This window comes from Lepisma saccharinum, chromosome 14 (assembly GCF_977018435.1).
Source record: "Lepisma saccharinum chromosome 14, izLepSacc3.1, whole genome shotgun sequence".
NCBI lineage: Eukaryota > Metazoa > Arthropoda > Insecta > Zygentoma > Lepismatidae > Lepisma > Lepisma saccharinum.
This window is the reverse complement of record NC_139242.1, coordinates 45,876,905-45,897,089: the sequence shown is the minus strand read 5'-3', so window position 1 is coordinate 45,897,089 and position 20,185 is coordinate 45,876,905. Positions and strand designations below refer to the sequence as shown.

Below are 20,185 nucleotides of genomic sequence, written 5' to 3'. Positions count from 1 at the left end.
TTCGTAATGACGTAAGAGTCGTACATAATAATTTGTTGTTTTAAATTGTACGTATAGTGTTGTTATTAGATTGCAGAAAAGCACCAGTAGTACGTAAACTAAAAGAAAACAATCTAAAACACTTGTTAACACCTTAACACTTCACAAACCTGTTCAAAATGGACACCAACTATCTGGATAATGATGCACTGACGCATGCAGTGCCAAGGTCAGCGTAAAGATGTGGGTCTAAATGCCAGCAGATGCACTCTCACTGCCCAGCATGCTAACCACCGCCCCACGGACGACTTGACCGCGAAAAGCACTGTATATTAATTGGGTTTTATAGCTGGAAAATTGAAAATGTCCGAAATTTACACTTATTCAAAGCATAAGCAGACACGAATGATATGGACAATGTATTCACATATAAATTTAACAAAAAAAATTCATGTAATGATACTGATGATAATATGATAATTGGATCGTAGTTAGTGTATAATTCCTCTTAATGTTGTTTTCAAACTTTCATTGGAAAATTAAACTGTAAAAAGTGTACCATTCACTATAAAAATCCACTAGTCACCATGAAAGCTTCTTTGCAAACATTTTCATCCCATTTTCAGGGACCTTTATTTGTTTAGCAGACACACACACTCGCTGAATCATCAAACTTGGAAACGGTTCACATTGAGCTGCCTCTGAAGTGATTCAGCCTGTCAAGCAATTGATGTTGGTAATAACAAGAATTGGTGGTTAGATTATCCAACTTGGTGGCTGAATGCAGTGATTTTTTGCTACTGAATGTTCAGGTTCTGACCTGGACATGGGTTTTATTTAATTCTCATTATTGCTATTGCCAAAAGTGGCAGAAAGGTAATGTAAAATTGAAGAGAGAGAGAGAGATCACCCACCCCTTCCTTCTTTTGTTTCTTTTCTTGTTTCTCACCCCTCCCCTATCTTTCTACCTTTCTCCCCTTCCTCCAATATGCGAGAGAGGGTTCTCTCTCTTTATCTCCCTTCTCCTTCTGTCCCACCACTGGGGAGAGAGAGAGAGAGAGAGAAAGAAAGATAGAGGGTTTCCCTCCTCTTTTCCCCTTCTTCCTCATCTGTCCCCTCTTTCTCTCTGTGGCTGCAAAGAGGGGGAGAGACAGAAAGAACAAAAAAGAGAGAGAGAGAAAGAAAAACACAGAAATGAAAGAAGAAAGAAGGGAGAAAATAAAGAAAGAAGGAAATAGTTCTCTCTCTATCACTCTCTTGTGAGTGTGTGTGTGTGTCAGGGGGTGGAGGGGATGGACAGCAAAAGAAAAAAATGCAAGAATATCTGGAGCATTAATCTCGATGCATCTTTCTGACTGCTCTAAATGAATTTATTTATGCCATGTATTCAATTTTGTAAATGAACTAAATTTGTAGGTTCAGCACAAGATTTAAAGAAAGTAAGTGAATAATATAATATGATGCCTTTGTTCTCTTGCAGTCTTTCTTCCACACCGTGCTCAGAAATTCCAAATTCTGCCACTCTTATGTTGATAACAATCTCCATGTAACAAACTGGAAGAGGAGGTTAGGTTGCAAGTGCCAATACAAACACGTTGTGGATTGGTGCGGATGCAGTCCGAATGATTTCAAGTCTGAAGATTGGCCTCGCTTGCAGGTATGATTAAAAGAAAAACAATATTCACAGGGTCATCTGGAAAAGTGAGTATCACGGAAGGATTTTGTTTCTGTGGAAAAGATATCCAAATGTATTGAGGAATTTATCTTCCATGTGGTAATTTGCGCTGTCAAACATCATTAATTTCGAAGTAAGACTTGACGAATGATGAAAAGGTTCTTTCGGGCTATCGACCCTGAAGATGAGAGTGACGTTAGCTCGAAAGCTTTGAATCTATTCCACAACTCACCTGGTCGATAGCTCAAGAGAATCTTTTCAGTATTAAGTTCACTCAAATTGTGTCATCCTTTGCATAACAAAACACCTGCTGTTGTTATATAGAAATTATATGTGAATTTACTAATTCAACTAATAAAAGCATTATATAATTATTGATTCACTTATTTATCTATACTTGTGATTAGATCATAAAATTTGTGTGATTATGCACAATGATAATGCTACTTTTCAACCATGTTCTTGGGTGTAAACATTTCTGGAACTTTTGTTCAAAACCATTTGGTCTCATTGGTGTATTTTATTTTAGGCGACTGAGGACAGGCAGCTGTATTTTGCTCGGAAGTTTGAACCAGTTGTAAATCAAGCAATCATCCAAAAAGTGGAAGAATGGTTGTATGGATCATATGCTTCACGTAAGTTCCATTAAGTATTTTTATCTCCTTTTTTTGGGAATCCAAAATAGTTCACAATATGTACTTCCCTGGTGTGTTTCTATTAGTGAATTATGTAAAGCAACTCATAATGATTAATTTCTTTGTCAGAGGGGGTGAGTAAAATTATTATGCTGAGAATGGCATTTATAGAAGTAAAGAATTTCTGTATAGGTTTGCCTAACTTCAACAGAGAAATGGAGCCCACATGTATATTTTAAAAGCAGGGTTTATGCTATGTTGTTTGGCAGGCACGTCACATAAAACTCGTGTATTCTTTGAATGACATTTTCAGCAAACAGTATGGGCATAGTACCAGTTATAGGTATTGGTAAATTTTTTCATGGATACTTTGTTGCCAGTAGTCAAAATTTCATATTGGTCTCTATGTACATTCTTCATGAAAGTTTTATTGTTTTAGAAACACATTGTCTTCTAATTCAAGGTTGATATTTGTCATTACACTAATAAAATTTCGCATAAGATATTCTGTTCCATTGAGAGAAAATGTGTTTTCTATTACAGATTTTCCAAACTTGCATAGTTATTGGCAGAACACCTACCACCATCTTGATCTGAGTCCTCCACCAGATGAAGCTTTAGTTACCATTGCAACCAGTTTGTCAAGATTGAGCATAAAAATGTTGGTAGATGTTGACCATAAATGTGCCATACATCCTACAGAAGTTCTGGAAGTCACATCCTACCATCAAAGTGATAATTATAAGGTAGTTAATCACTATGTATTGATGAATTTGCAAATGTAATTCTCTTATTCCCTGGGAATGTGTAAAAAACTTGATAATAATCTTTATTTGGTTGTGTGCATTACTTGTATAGTTTGACCAGTAAATAAAGTAAATAAAATTTATTTTGAAATATGAAATGATTGTCCATTTAGATAATTTTGTAATGTCATATTCTTCTGCTAAGTCAGCAATCTTTTTCCTTGAATGATTTACAAAGCAGGTTTTTGAAAAACTGTTAAATTGTCAAATTTTAAGTAAATGATTGTAAGGCTGTTAATATTTGGAAATATCTTTCATTGTTATTTCATTTAGGTATATTTTGGTGGGAAATACTCCTGCAACCATCACCCTCATGTTCATAGATGCAATACCCTTAGGTACAAATCCTGCTGTGTTCCTATTACCACAGCTACCCCACACATGTTAACTCCAGTATAAAACTTTGTCCTCTTCTCTCCTCCCCCTCCCCATGGGAACCTGCTATATCTCAAATCATGTCTGCATCCCCATCGGCAACATCTGTGGGGATGCCCATTCAAAATTCAGGTTGTTTCACTTTCACCATACCGTCATTCACCCTTGGTATTAATGAGTAGCTCCTGTGTAGTGTAATGGCTAGCATTTTCACCTTTAGTATGAGTGATTGTGGGTTCGATCCTCGGTGTGATCTACTTGCAAGCAGTAGTAATTAACTCCTGTCTCGAAAGCTGGAAAATGACAGTGATGAGACTCGATGTGCTGACCGTGCATCAGCCAACGAAAACCTGCTAGACAGGCTTAGCCTTCGATGGACTGTGTGTATTTTTATTTTTTAGCGTCGCTTTTCTGCCACTTTTGGCTAATTGCAGTGATGAGTGATTAGAAGAAATTGATTAACCTATGCCCAACCTAGGACTTGTACTTTGGAACTTCAATGTCAAGATTGAAAGTCAACCAACCTCAGCCACTAAGTTGTGACATGGGCTGCTTCTGCCATGAAGTTCAGTTTAGTTCTCAATAAGGCCAGTTAATAATTTTCCCATATCTTCTCCCAATCCATCCAACCCTATACTCCTGACCAAAGTATCGCTCTGTTGTGTAATCACTATGAATTTCTTTACTGGTCTGGCAACCCTGCAGCCAGGAGACCATCTTTTTCTTTTATCTATATTTTGTTTAGCTCTTCCATTTTTTCACTTTCAGGGCTCACTGGTATTGTTTGAAGCAGCTGTCAGTGGCATCTCAGAGAAAATAAAGTTTGAAACTTGGATCGTGCCAAAGCATCATTTCACAGTAATCAAATCATCAGCATTGGTTGAAAGACTGAAGGTGAGTCAAGTGAAATCAGGGCTCCTTGGTGGTGTAGCGGTTACGTGCTCGCCAGGTTTGATACCTGGTGGAGGCACATAGTGGTTCGGATCTCTATTTAAACTGTAGGTCCAGTGCCAATTAGCCTATATGTCTGTAAAGGTGGACTTGAAACAAAAATCAAGTGAAATCCATATGTATGTCCAAGAGACTACCATCTCCTTCCCCACATAGGCTTCAGTCAACTCTTGCCCAAGGCTGCATTTTTATTTTTTTTCATTCTTTTATTTATTTGGTCAGTTCATCCAGCAGTATTATCACATTCAAATAGAGAAATGTGAGGTAAAATAACAAAAATACAGATAATGAGAGATTTTGGATTTTGTTCTAATGTTATGTTCATATACGAGAAATATAAATTAGGAATGTGACAGATTAATTACAACTCTGTTGAGTATCAGCCAAATGACGTAAGTTTATTAGTAACCTTGATGATAATTTATATCCACCAAATAGTTCTATGAATTTTCTGTTGAATCAGTGTTCAAATTTCCTATTTGTTATTGTGTATATGAACATAAACATATAATTATGGTCTTCTGTAAATGAAAAAGAAAATCTAAACTGGTAGTTTCTTTTTCTGGCATTCATCTGGTTACATAAAATAATTAAGCAATCCAATGAATATTTCAGGGACTTCATGGAATATTTGTCATTTAATATCTGATTGATTGCTTGAATGTCAGTTGACGATAAATTGTGCATCATTTAAAATGTCATAACCAGTTGCCTCAGTGGTGAAGCATGCTAAGTGATCTTGTCCCCAAAGGTCTTGAATTTGAGTCTCAGCCTGATCATGTGCATTCTTTGTCAGTATGCCTCCATCAATTTCACTTAATTCTCTCTCATCCTCATCATCATGATAGCCAAAAGTGGCAGAAAAGCAACATGAAATAAAAAAATAAGAATTTTTGTATGCACATATCCCTAATGCAAATTAGCTGCATATATGTATAAGTTTGCTACCGCTGAAGTTATCTTTCATTGTTATGTGTTGTAAAGATAATTATTGCCTAATTATTTGTTTATTGTGTTGCAATTACTGCTCTTATAAATTGTGCAATTGTGTGCCGTTAATGAGAAAGTAATGGTACCATTAAATCCATTGTCCCTGGTTTTGCAGAATGTTCTGTTAACAACTAGATCAGAGTCTAGCTGGAAGAAGGGAAACAATTTGGATTTGTACTTAGACATAGGTGTAAATGAGTAATGCCATAAATAACTTACTCTAAGTTATTTTCTTCTTTTGTTATTGCAGTTGCTACTAGTTAGCTCAGATTTTGACCAGAAGGAGTATGTGTCTCGTAATTTATTCAGGACCCTTGGGCCTTTTTCTGAACCTTCGCTAATGTATCAGTTTGTCTCCGGTGACCCTGCAAATGTGACATTCCTCTGGGTTGATCCAGCCCAGACTATTGCAGGTGCTTCAGATGTTCTTATAGAGAACCTTGCAGTGGTAAGTTGCATGTACATAATCGACACTGGAATAGTTTAACAGTCAGATAAAAATAAGTTAAAAATGTTTAAATAGAAATTTTACATAATGTCTATCTTGAATTGTAATGATTTGGATGTAGATTTTTGAAATTGTCGTTGTTCTATTGATTGTAGAATGCATGTGTATTTTTTGTGCATTGTGCATAAAATTATATTAGCATATATTTTGCTTATTTTATTGTACATAATCTTGAAATACATGGTAATAGAAATGGTGTTTACAGTGTTCCATGAACATTCTATTTGGCAGTATGTGGAATATTGGAAATACCTTTCGATAGTGCTCATTTCTAGTGCTGTATATTTAAAAAATATATGTCGGAGAACATCTAAAAAGTTATGTTTATTATTGGAATGGTATCTTAATAAGAACAGAGTAATTTTTCAGCATGTAACATATGAGTGTGAACAATGAAATGGCAATATATACATACTTTCCAACAGTTATGTTTATCTGTAGACTAAGGAATCCATGCCAGATTCATTGACCAGGAAAACGTTCATGGCCTGACATCTAATGAATAAAATGAGAAAGAAAAAAGGCTATGTTTTGCAAAGATATAATGATTGTTTTTTCAGCATGCAATGTGTATATTAGCATGGAGGTGGGATTGCAGTTGTTTGTGACATCAGTTTCACATGAGCATCCATTGCATCAGCTACAGTTTTGGAATTGGCACTACCAAACTCTGCTACTGTCATAATGCCTTGTGATTTTTTGCTTGTGGGATTGTATACAAGACAGAATTTCTGTTCCTCCACTTCCTGTAAGTGTAAAAGATCTGTTGTGAGTGTTCACGAGGACATGCTTCAGTCTGTTGGGAACAAATTGTGTGACAAAGAACTTTGGTTTCTATAAAACTTTAAAAGTGTATATTTCTTTCATAGTAACCCTGTGTGACAGTTTGTAATGTGGCAAATAATTATGAATGTCCTGAAGTATTGAAAGGTGTTTTATTGTAAATTTATTTGTTCACATTCTAGGTGAATTTCATCAAACCAGGATTCCGGCAGCCTTTGAGACCTGGAGTGTGGGCGGTGAAGATGATACATAATGGGGTTGTTCTTGTTCAAACTGAGTTCCTAATATCACCCTTTGAGTTTATATCAGGAGTTGAAATCTCTCAGCAGCAAGCAGGGTAAATAGTAACATTTATTTTATGAACCACATCATTTCTTTCTTTTACCAGGCCTACCGGATGGCACAGTGTGTCACCTTGTAATCAAGAGGTTCTGGGTTCAATACCCGGTCACATAGTGGCTTGGATTCCACTTTAAACTGTAGGTCCAGTCCCGATTAGCCTTACTGTGTATAAAGTGGACTTAAAACACCAACTCAATCTTTATTTTACCACAGAGGTCAAACCATAGCTTCTCTTGGTAATTTGTGCAACGTTCTCTCTTGATGTGGAAAGTACAGGAAAATAAACTTAGGAATGAAACGTTAAATGAAAGTCAGAGAATTTTGTTTGAAAAGAAAGTTTATACACCTGGATTTTTTCTTTATTTATTGGTTTGGAAACTGAAAAGACACTTGACTTTCTCCTCCTAAATATTTTTTTTGTGTGAGTATTTCAAACATAAAAAGCTTGTTTTATTTCTTGTAATTTATTTTCAGCCATGTTATATACACGTTGATTGAATTAGGATATTTTACATCACTTTTCCGCTACTTTTCTAATTGTGACTGTTAAATACACTTGATCAACATACCAAAGTTGAAGACACAGCACTTATTCATTATTATTTTAAATTGTTATTTATTTTAAATTAAATTATTATGGATTGGCCTGTTATTTAAAAGTACCTAGAAAACCTGCAAGAGTTCAATCATTTTGTTTTGCAAACTGAGGGAGAACTACATATTAGTAGCTATAAAATATATATCTACACTTCTCGCCATTAAAATTGCAACACCCAGAAGGAAATGAGATAGAAACACGAAACTTGGCAAATATGTAGTTCATAATAAGATAAGAAAATGATTACAGTTAGAGCTCGGTGGTGTGACATGTGACACGTAGAACATGGTTGCATAACCCCAAGGAGCTAGTAGCGTGTACAGCCTCCACGGGCGGCAATAACTGCTGCAACATGGCGAGGCATGGACAGAATGAGTCTATCGATGTCTGCTTGCGGTATGGCATCCCAAGCGGCTTCCACATGGTGCCAGAGGTCTTCAACATCACGTGCCGGAAACCTGAGTTGGGCCAGCCGGCGACCCACCATGGACCAGACATGTTCAATTGGCGACATATCCGGCGAACGTGCTGGTCAAGGAAGCAGGGGCACGTGGTTAGCGTTAGCGTCATGAAGTCTAGTGCCACGGTGCCGCCACACGCGTGTACGTCCATCATGATGTTGTATACAGAAGCGGGATTCATCAGAGAACTCTACAGCATTCCACTCTGCCATCCATGCACAACGGTCTTGGCACCATCTCAGACGCAAACGCCTATGCTCTAGCATCAGAGGAATCCGCAACAGTGGGCGCTGGGAAAAAATTCCCCGGTTCGCCAAACGACGAAGCATGGTTCGTGGGGACACTGGACGTTGTAAAACATCCCGTACTTCATGCGCAATCCTCGTTGACGTGGCCATTCTGTCTGTAAGGGCCATGCGTATCAGACGTCTGTCCTCTCGTTCCGTCATCCGACGCGGACGTTGTGAACCTCTACGTCGCTCTACAGTGCCTTCCTGGACCCACTGGTTCCATACACGGATCACTGTGGATGCATACCGTCCTACATGGACACCAATCTCACGGTAGGATAATCCGCATTCACGGTATGCAACAATTCGGCCACGATCGAACTGGGAAACCTGCTGGAATCGCTGCCGTATTCGACGACGTGGCATTCTTCTTCTTATAAGGTGCTACAGCTCTTTATGGGCTTTGGCCTGCTCAATTACATCCTTCCACTCTTCTCTACTCAACACACATTTCTTCCAGTTCTGTATCTTCAATTTTCTTATGTCATTTCTGACATCGTCTATCCATCTAGTTTTGGGCCTTCCTTGTGATCTTGTAGCAACAGGTCTCCAATTGTAAATTTGTTTCACAATTCTTTCTTCAGGCATTCTTTCAATGTGACCCAACCAGCTCAATCTTTGTGATTTGATAAATCTTCTTATATTCTTACTCTTTATTAATATTTCAAGCTCTTCGTTTGTTTTTATTCGCCATATATTATTAGATTGTCTCGTTGGGCCATATATTTTCCTTAATATCTTTCTTTCAAATATCATTAGTTTTCGAGTTATATCTTCTTTCAGCACCCAGGTTTCACAACCATATGTAACCACAGGTCTTATTATGGATTTATACAGCTTTAATTTTATTTTTCTGGTAACTAGTTTGGATTGGAATATCCTCTTATTCGCATAAAATGCTCTGTTTCCAGCTGCAATCCTTTCTTTAATTTCTTCTTCGATTTCATTGTTTCCATTTACTATTGACCCGAGATATTTAAATGACTGTACCTGCTCTATGTGCATTGTATCTATATCCTCTTTTTGTTGTTGGATTTTTCTTCTTGTACACCTCATATATTTTGTCTTTTTTTCGTTCACTATTAATCCATATTTCATTGCCTGTTGCTTTAGTTTCACTAGTGAGTCCACCATTGATTGCTTAGTTCTTGTAATAATTACTATGTCGTCTGCATATGCACCGACCTGTCTTAATCTTGTTGAAATGTTTCCTCTGATTTCCAACTTCTGAATTATTTCATCCATGACTATGCTAAATAAAATTGCTGATAATGGGTCTCCTTGGTTTACTCTTCTATTTATTGCAAATTTCTGACTAAAATCATTGTTTCCTTTTACTACTGCTGTAGTGTTTTGTAATGTCATCTTTATTAATCTTATTAGTTTGTTTGGAACATTAATTTTCTTTAGACATGTAGGAATTATATTTCTATTTACTGAGTCAAATGCTTGCATAAAATCGATAAATATGTTATGCAATTCGATATTATATTCATAACATTTTTCATATATTTGTCGCAGTATGAATATATTGTCAACTGTAGATCTATGTGGTCTAAATCCCATTTGATATTCGCCCAATTTGTTTTCTGTAATTTCGGAGATTCTATTTTGTAGAAGAATTGCAAAGATTTTGTATGCGACATTCAAAAGCGTAATTGGTCTGTAGTTATTACACTGCAACCTGTCTCCTTTTTTAAAAATTGGGCATATGATACCATGTAACCATTCTCGTGGCATTTCCTCTGTATTCCATATGTTGAGTATCAAATTATAAATTTTATTCCTTATCATATAACCTCCATGTCTTATCAGTTCTGCTGTGATATTATCAGAACCAGGTGACTTATTCATTTTTAAGGATTTTATGATTTCATTTACCTCCTCATATGTTGGTATTGGAGTTTCAGTATCATTTTCCAATTCTTCGGATATTTCATCTTCAGACGGTAAGTGTTCCCAATTTAATAATTCCTGAAAGTACTCTTTCCAACGGAGTAATACTTTTTCTTTCTCAGATATTAATTCTCCAGATGCATCTTTACATAATGAAGTTGCATGAGTGTAGTTCCCTACATGAGATGTCACAGCCTTAAAAAAATTTCTTGAATCCTTTCTTCTATGGTATTCCTCAATCTCTTTGATTCTATCATTTATCCATTCTTTTTTCTTCTTTCTGCATACACTATTGGCAATTCTCCTTTTTTTCTCATATTCTTCACAATTTGCCCTTGTGTGTCTCTGTAAACATCTTTGTCGTGCAGCATTTTTCTGATTTATTACCATTTTACATTCATTATCCCACCATTCATTCCTTGGTTTTCCATCTTGCTTTTGTATTACTTCAGTTGCTGTTTTCAGAATGACTTCTTTGAGTTGTTTCCAATCTTCATTTATATCTTGGGTATCAATAAAGTTTTCCAAATTTTGGCTCATTTTTTTTCTATATTGTTTCAGAATTGCTTTACTATGCATATTGCTTTTATTCCATTTTATCTGTTGTCTTGGAATACTTTTTCGTACAGGTATTAATTTCTGTTTAATTACTGCCTTGACCAAAAAATGATCCGAATCACAATTCAGACCCCTCATTGTTTTTACATCCTGCACCATTTCCTTTTTATGTTCGTTTACTAAAACATGGTCAATTTGGTTGGTAGTTTTCCCATCTGGGGACACCCAGGTACCTTTATGTATCTTTTTATGTTCATACTGTGTACTCATTACAGTCATATTATTTGCAATAGCATAGTTGCATACTAATTCTCCATTATTATTGGTTATCTCATGCAATGTATGTTTACCTGTTACTTCTTTATATGCATCCTCTTTTCCTATTTTTGCATTTAAATCTCCCAACAGGACTATCAGGTCATGTCTCGGGGTTTTATCTTGCACTACTTGTAGTTCTTCATAAAACTTATCTTTAATGTCATCATCTTTCTCTTCTGTTGGAGCATACACGTTTATAAATGTCACATTACAGAACCTTCCCTTCACTCTAAGTTTAGATATTCTTTCACTACACCTTTCAAACCCTAGTACATGTTTTACCATTTCTCTCTTTACTAGGAATCCAGTTCCGTGCTGACCCGTAGTTTCTTTACAACTGTAATACACAGAGTATTTATCTTTCTTAATTTCTCCTTGCCCTTTCCATCTTACTTCCTGTAATGCGACTATCTGCAACTTTGTTGCTAAGACTTAGTCAGCTATTTCTTGCATTTTTCCCGGTTTCAGCATAGTCATGATATTCCATGTTCCTACACAGATTATATCTTTCTTATTCCTTTTCATATGCCTAGGTCGTTTTCCATTAATCCATCCGGCTTTCTGTAATTGAGCTCTTTTAGCGGAAGGTTATTTTTATGAGACCAGGGTGTTCTGTTAGGGTTTACTCCCTTAGCTGATAACACCCAGTTTAGGCGCTGGATACTCGCCTTCACCCTCCTCCGTCTGCTACAGCATCGGCCCGCTTCGCAGGCCGTATGATCTTTTTTGCTGCATTGCCCAGGGGTCACGCGGCTAACAGCCTTCGGGGACGTGGAGGTAGGATTTGTTGGTAGTATTGGTAGTTGTTATACCCAATGGCGTTCCTCAGTATTTACAGAGTGCTCGTATCAGCATCCGAACACTCCCTGAGACCATACCAACCTTTGACCCCCCGACGTGGCATTGCTGACCGATTTTAACACACTACACTCATGACCATGCACTTTCACTGCTCTTCTGCACCTATCTGACCTGCTACAGGTACCACTTACCAGATGGCGTGGCAGGCGCACATGACGCATGACGGCCTTGAACACCTAATCATTTCCTTCTGCACCTCTCCTCTACTCACTGTGCACATTTCGTCCGATTCCGATTACTCCTTCTGGGTGTTGCATTTTTAATGGCGAGCAGTTTATTTGGGCTGAGGCGATACCGGTGTTATTGGTATCGTGAAGTATCAGTTGGAATTTATTTACTGATACCGGCTGATACTTTTCTGACATTTTGGTTTTTCATGTCTTGTGACAAATTTGCGGAGTCTAATTATCCTGGATATTATTTATGCAAAATTCAATGTTTTTTTTTAATTTGCACAAGTTTTGTGTGAAAAAACTGAATTTTGTAATAACATAATGTGTAGTTTAATAATCTGATGTAATTCTTGATTATTTTAAAGCAAAAGTGTCGGTAAATTGATCATATAATTTGAGTAGAATCCTTACACTCAAATTTTAACCAGTATTTTGAATTTTCAAGTATCGATATCTGTGAAAATCGGTATTGATATCAGCTCACCCCTAACATCTATAGTATAATGTGCTATATTATCTGGTGCATTTTTTCTCCACAGTTTCAGTGTGTATTACTACACTACCCATTGCAGTTTGTACATTGTCACCTGAGAGAAAGCTTTAATTAAAATGTCCTAACATATGAAATTCACTACACATTGTACGCAATTTGACTTTGTATTGTTTCTGCAGGTTTCTTCATAATGGACCAGGACAGGCCTACAGCAGTCAGGATGTAATGGAATATGAAAAGTACTTGAGCACGGAGGACAGGGGCTCCTTCCTTAGGAAGGCCCTTGTTAATTCAAAGCGATTTGGACCAGACCTCAGGGAATGGATAGACTCTCTCACAGCAAGGTGTGCAGCCAAATCTCATAGTTAGTGTAGGTTAGGGTTTATCAGACCTCAAAGAATGAAGGATTGTTGAGTGTTCCATGCATATCAGTGCTTGATATCTTTCAGAACATTACAGCTTGAAAGTTAAGTTGTGTGATCTTGCTACTAAAGTTTCAGTGTTTGTCTATTGTCAGATTGATCTAATTGTCATTCATTCCCACTGTGATGATTAATTAAAAGAAGTAGAAAATTGTGACAAAATAAGAAAAATGCAAAAAATATAGTTTTAATGACAAAGTGAATTGCTGTTTATGTAAACAATCATGATTTACAATTACAAGATTTACATGATAAATGTCTGACCAATATTTCTGTAAATAGTTTGTTATTGTTTTATATATACACATGAAAGTATGATTCAATTACTGATTTTATAAAGTGATTTTCTAATTTTTTTGTCTAAGAAAAACTCTTCTTATTAACTTGCCATTGATTGAGAAGATGTATGAATAACTTGAAGGTCTTCATTGCTGTGTTTTGCTATTTTTGATTAGTATCAGTAATAGTGGTACTTTATCAGTAGCAATTAAATTTTTATATTAATCCATTCAAAACATTTAGTATAATTTTAAAATTACACCTTCTTATTACTTGCTTCATTTCTCTAACAGGTTTTATACCATTCAAGATACATGCTTTGTACATCACATCAAGAAGAAAATATGCTCAGGTGCGTATCTTGATTCTTGCCAGGACACTTTTTGGAGTTCGCTTGCACCTGATCCCAAGTCAGAAATTGGGGTTGTCAATGTCACAACAGGAAGACTGCACAGGTATGTTACATTGTACTTTACATTCTGGAACGGATACTAAATTAAATATTTGGAATCCGGGAATGCATTTATTAAACTGTAACACAATAAAACAAAATTATACTTATTGCTTGCATATATATTATGGCTGAGTCGATACCGATGACAATTTATTTAAAAAATATCATTTGGAATTATTTACCGATACCTTCTGATACATTTTCCACATTTTGATCTCTCACTGGGTCCACAAAATTCCTCCATGACACTTTCACCGATTCTAATTGAAGTTTCTTTTTATTTTGCATCAGTTTTGTCTGAAAACACTGGATTTTATGATTACATAATATGTAATTTATAGGGTCACATATTTGTGGTGAATAAAAGATCAAGATTTCAGCACATTTCAGGATCAAAAGCAGTACAGGGAGGTTATTTCAGTCGTTCACCGCCAGCGTGACGGCCGTTCCGCGGACTCTTCATGCAACAGGTCCCGGCAAATTGCGTTCAGGAAGTCCGTAACAGAAACCGCTTGTTTTGTAATGTTTCCACTTTTCACAATTACAGTTACAATTACAATTGAAATAAGCACGTACCTTGTCGCACGGATGCAGGAAAAGGTGTCCTCCCAAATACAAATATTTCCGGCACCTTATTTCTGACATCTAATCTTAGATTAGACATCGCTACTTTATCCTCAGTTGACAGAAAGGGAAGACAGCATCCCGGCGCATAAAGCAAACCGAAAGCGTAAAATGATATTTAAAAGTAATAATAATGATGATCACTAACCTCCTGTGTTATAAGAGATGTTGAAAATGACTTCCTTCAACAGCAATACAACACGTTTCTTAGGTTCAAGAGATCCTGTCTATCGTAATCCCTGACCACTTTTCTGCAAGAATTCGTTTTCACGTAATTATCGTACATAAAAACTCTATGTTCAAGACTATATTTGTTTAACGACATAAGTAATGAATGAATAACAATTAACACACAATAAAGCACTGGCCACGAGTAAGCACATTACAATAACACAGTATAAGCAACACGCGTACTGATAAATGAACAGAAGTGAACATGAACGTACACTGACGTCTGGTAGCCGACAGTGTTGCTAACCATTTTTCGGCAATGTCCCTACAGACGTAGTCAAAATGTCCCTACAACTGACCAAATGTCCCTACGCCAAGTAAAGTGACTAAAAAAAAAACACCTCATGAGCATGCAAACAGAAGATAAAATATACACATTTACTTACCAAATCTTTCTGCTCGGTGCTTCCACAATTAATGAAGGAGCGAATTTACAATACAGGACCTCTCCCCGATTTTTTGTAATATTTCGCATACTCACTAATTGAGGCCTCCTAATCACGAATTTGAAGTTAAAATTTGGGGGGTCACGTGTAGAAATTGCAAAATAAGTGACATTGAGTGGTCCGCGATCGGCACGATTGCTTATTATTTACCGGAAGATTTTGTGTTTCCAATACTTAAAAAACGAAATATACATTCCTGATATTACTACGACCCCAAATTTTAACTATGTTTGCCTATCCTAACCTAACCTAACCGTACCTGAATGGTTCGTGGGGCTATCCGTCAATGGTTTGTTGGGCTACCCGTGCATGTTTTTTTCGAGCCCAAATTTTAACTATGTTTGCCTAACCTAACTTAACCTAAACTTACCGAGAATGGTCAGTGGGGCTATTCCTGAATGGTTTTGCGGTAATTGTGATTACGAACCGATAAAAAATATTATTTTCGTAGCACTTTAATGGCAAACGTTCATCATCGAAGACGCCATTTTCGTATCCTGCAATTTTATGATTGATGTACTGTTGCCAAATTTACCTGTAATCAAATCAGTTCTTCTACATCGTGATTGTCGCTGTCACATGTAAGCACGTTCTTTGGGCAATATACTGAAATCCATAAGTTTATTAATTAGCCCACAGCCATCCTCCTGCACACTCCACCTAACAATCTGTACAACATTAACAACTTTTTTACTGTTCTCTTCCGCCATTCTTACACGATCCATGCTCTCCAAGTATGAAATCAACAGTGTGGCAACGCTGTAGACAGCGTAACTAATTTTAATTTGTTCATATCAACAAATATGGCTACCATACTTGTATACGGAGAATCATTGCGAGAATTGAAAAGCTTATTTTACAACTTCTACACGTTAATGAACATTTTTTCCCCCTCACCCCAACATGTTAACTTGAGATAAATAATCACGAATAATTATTTCGTGAGTATAAGACGTAGCATAGAAATTACAGAAGGGTCCGGTATTGTAAATTCTTGCCTTAATGAATAATAGGGGTGTGCTGGACAGAATTTTTTGGATCGGGACGGTAATTTTTTTAAATCCCGACATTCGGGACTGAAAAATTTGCAATTTCCCGACCAAGTCGGAAAATTTTCTGGACGGGAAATGTTCGAAATTTCCCAAAGCACTGGAAATCTCGAATTTTACAAGTCATTTTCACTTTAAGTGATTGTTTTTGCATTTCTAGAATAAAAACTTACAACTTTCGATAAGTTCCAGAAACTTACAAGGCAGAAAACGTCGAGAATTAACGACTTTTTAAAGTAAAGAATCCAGCACACCCCTAATGAATAACGTTGAGTCGTTTACTGTTGATTATGTTATTTGAAGTCATACATGCTGCTGCTGTGAAGAGATAGATGTTGGTTGGTGATGCTGTATTTCCTGCATTCTTTAACAATTTTGGTCCCATTTTATTTCCCTTTTTTGTTTTTGTATCACTTAACATTGAAAATATTCTTTCCGTTTCCGCGTTAGAATGCGGCAATGTTAGCACTATTTTCGCGAGAGTGGAAATGTTTTCAAAAAGGAACTTGCCTTGAAAGTTTTTGGTAACCGATAACATGTTCCAAAATTCTGATGGAGATCTGTTAGTTAGTTCTTTTTTCTCCTCCTCGCTAAAGTATCCAGATAAACAAATTCATAAAATGTAATTTACCAAGATTGAAAAAAGTACCTACGTTTTCCCTCATTTGGCAAAATCTGTCCCTACGTTCCTACGCGGGCGAAATTTAGTGAAAAGTCCCTATGCGTAGGGACATGTCCCTACGGTTGGCATCACTGCCGACACGTGCAGTATGAAGCGCCCTCTCGCGGCTGACAACTCACCCAACCCCCGATAAGCTGCAGGCGCTGTCGCGACAACTGAGAATAAAGTAGCGATGACTAATCTAAGATTAGATGTCAGAAATAAGGTGCCAGAAATATTTGTATTTGGGAGGACACCTTTTCCTGCATCCGTGCGACAAGGTACGTGCTTCTTTCAATTGTAATTGTAACTGTAATTGTGAAAAGTGGAAACATTACAAAACAAGCGGTTTCTGTTACGGACTTCCTGAACGCAATTTGCCGGGACCTGTTGCATGAAGAGTCCGCGGAACGGCCGTCACTCTGGCGGTGAACGACTGAAATAACCTCCCTGTATATAAAATGGCATTTCAGTGTTAAAATAGTGAATATACCCTAAATTTGATTTGATAAACTACTTATTACACAAAATGAGCATTTGCCTTCTAATCAGTGTCAAGTTTATTCCTGTGTAAAGGAGTCCATTTTACTTTAATTTCTGTGTTTAAGAGTTGATTTTGCATTTTACATTTCATTTCTCATAATTTCATGACAAATTCATGATAGATGCGGTAAACACAGTTTAAAATTACTTACGTGAAATTTTGAAACTTCGTATTTCCGCGTTGCACAATTTAATGGTTAAATCCTATTAATTTCATTCACTAAGGGTACGGCTTCGAAATTAATAGGATTTAACCATTATATTGTGCAACGTGGAAATACGAAGTTTCAAAATTTCATGTAAGTAATGTTAAATAGAGCACTGCAGTGGACCACTTTTGCTCGAAAATACTCAATCGAATCTCCCACGCTCGAGCATGATATGCTCGAATATATAGAATATCAAATATAATTTCAATTGGACAATAATCATACAAATATATGTGTAAAAATTCATCCTGATAGTTTCAGCCCATAATCATCTATTCATTTTTATATATTGACTCACGTACTTTCGACGTGGCCTTTGGCCATGTCTTGTACCCTGGCATGCGTGACCTTCGGCCACGTTGTGGGCGTAATTGTATGAGGCGTTACGGATACGAAGGGTGAACACAACAAATGTGCATTGTGAGGGAAATGCATTTCAAGTTGTCAAGCACACTGCGAACTCCACAAAAAAACTTTGGAAATCACGCGTAAAACATTCCGATCTACTGTAACAAAGTTTTGTGGAGTTCACATTGTGCCTGACAACTTGAAACGCATTTCCCTCACAATGTACATTTGTTGAGTTTGCCCTTCGTATCTGCAACGCCTCATATTATGGATGGGGTAAAATGAAGGGGAACAAGTGTATAAGTTCGCTAATTTGAAAAATTTTTGTTCTCTAATAAGGTACAAATATTCAAAATATTATTGTCTATTTTGTTAATAATATATTGAGTACGTAATAACCGTTTCAAGATAATTAGTTGGATGTTTTGCATAAACGAATTCAATAGCGACACTAAATTGAAAATGCCATATTTACGTCTTTTGTCATTTTCACATTTTTAAACGTAATAGGAAAATAATTGTTTTCCATTACTCCCCTCAAATTCCTACCTTGCCACTGTAATAAATTCTGACGCTTGTATTTTGAAATACGAAAAGTCTAGTATTCTGTATAATTCACTTACAGTAGTTTTCGGGGTGAATATAAACTTTCTTTAAGTTCCCTAGCAATGTCCGTTTCCATGTTGAACAACAAGCACGGCAAACTCTCTAAGGAATTGCATGTCATTATACCTCCTAAACATTTAGTTAAAAAAAGCACGATATAGATATTTACGCATTGAGTATAACAATATATACATAATTGTATCTGGACTGAATCATCTTTTTATGTAGATGTCACCCTTGTTTGAGGCACCTTTTCAAAACCATGAGTTGATTCATCTGTGTGCTATTGATCTGTGAGAAATATAATGTATCTCGACAATTCAGAATTGAATTAAACAATGTGTGCAAAAGAAATGCCCGTGGCAACGGTTGCTAAGGACGTGAAAAAAGGGCATTTTCACCCTTAAGGAAGGGCTGATTGAGCGATTTTTTAATTTTCTCGGCCTTTTGGTAAGATTTCATGGGGGGTCGTAATCGGGCATTTTTCGCCTCTGGGGCTTCCTTCATGGAGAACATTTATGTCAGTGAGTCAGTCAGTCAGTGGTGGGATTGGGGCTTTATATATATTGGACTCGCGGTCTTGTATGCTCGCATGCGTGACCTTCGGCCACGTTGTGGGGGTAATCATATTATAGATGGGGTAAAATGTCTGCATGTTGTATTGGATGAAGGGGAACAAGTGTATAAGTTCGCTAATTTGAAAAGTTTCGAAAGTTACTTTATATGTGTATGAGCTCTAATAAGGTACAAATATTCAAAATAGTATTGTCTAATTTCTTAATAATAAACTGAGTAAGTAATAACCGTTTCAAGATAATTAATTCGCATAAACGAATTCAATAGTGACACTAAATTGAAAATGCAATATTTACGTCTTTTGTCATTTCCACATTTTTGAACATAATTGGATAATAACTGTTTTCCGCCATTCCCCCCAAATTCCTACCTTGCGTCTGTAATAAATTCTGATGCTCGTATTTTGAAATTCGAAATGTCTAGTATAATTCACTTACAGTACTTTTTGGGGTGAAAATAAACTTTCTTTAAGTTCCCTAGAAACGTCCGTTTCCATGTTGAACAACAAACACGGCAAACTCTCTAAATAAGTATTTGTTATTATACCTCTAAACATTTTGTTAAAACAACCACGATGTACATAATAATTTTGCATTGAATATACAGTGTGTTCCGTTCAAATCTCCCTAATTTCAATTAATTACTGTGAACGAAGTACGATGAATTGTGAAATAACTGTAACACCAAATGAAAAACCAGATCTTCAAGTTTTGTTTTCATGACTTGAAGTTGTCCATTTGCTCACTACGCAGTGCCACGGTCGCATAAATACAAACGGCGACTGTTCAACAATGCGCGCAGGCAGTGGTGTGGTATGCTGAGACAAAATCTGTGATTGCAACAAAATTTCAGACGAGTGTACAGAGGAGTTGCACCTAATGCTACATCAATTAGGCTGTGGTTTAGTAAGTTTCAAACAACCGGCAGGGTCCTAAAACAATCTGGTGTAGCTCGCCATTGTGTGTCGGAGGAAAAGGTAGAAGAAATTTGAGCGGGGTTTCAGAGAAGCCCAAGTAAATCCATCCGCCAGGCATCTAGGCAATTC

At 36.7% G+C, this 20,185-nt stretch overlaps 1 protein-coding gene across 1 annotated transcript in view; it reads left to right on the top strand.

The window, feature by feature from the left end:
- Positions 1-20,185, top strand: part of oxt (Xylosyltransferase oxt) — a 59,337-nt gene that overhangs the window by 26,499 nt on the left and 12,653 nt on the right. Inside the window, exons 8-15 of the mRNA XM_083135516.1 lie at positions 1,460-1,636; positions 2,184-2,289; positions 2,833-3,035; positions 4,239-4,364; positions 5,662-5,859; positions 6,885-7,039; positions 12,872-13,036; positions 13,687-13,848. Of these exons, the coding sequence (XP_082991642.1) occupies positions 1,460-1,636; positions 2,184-2,289; positions 2,833-3,035; positions 4,239-4,364; positions 5,662-5,859; positions 6,885-7,039; positions 12,872-13,036; positions 13,687-13,848 (1,292 nt within the window). The remainder of the gene's footprint in view (positions 1-1,459; positions 1,637-2,183; positions 2,290-2,832; positions 3,036-4,238; positions 4,365-5,661; positions 5,860-6,884; positions 7,040-12,871; positions 13,037-13,686; positions 13,849-20,185) is intronic.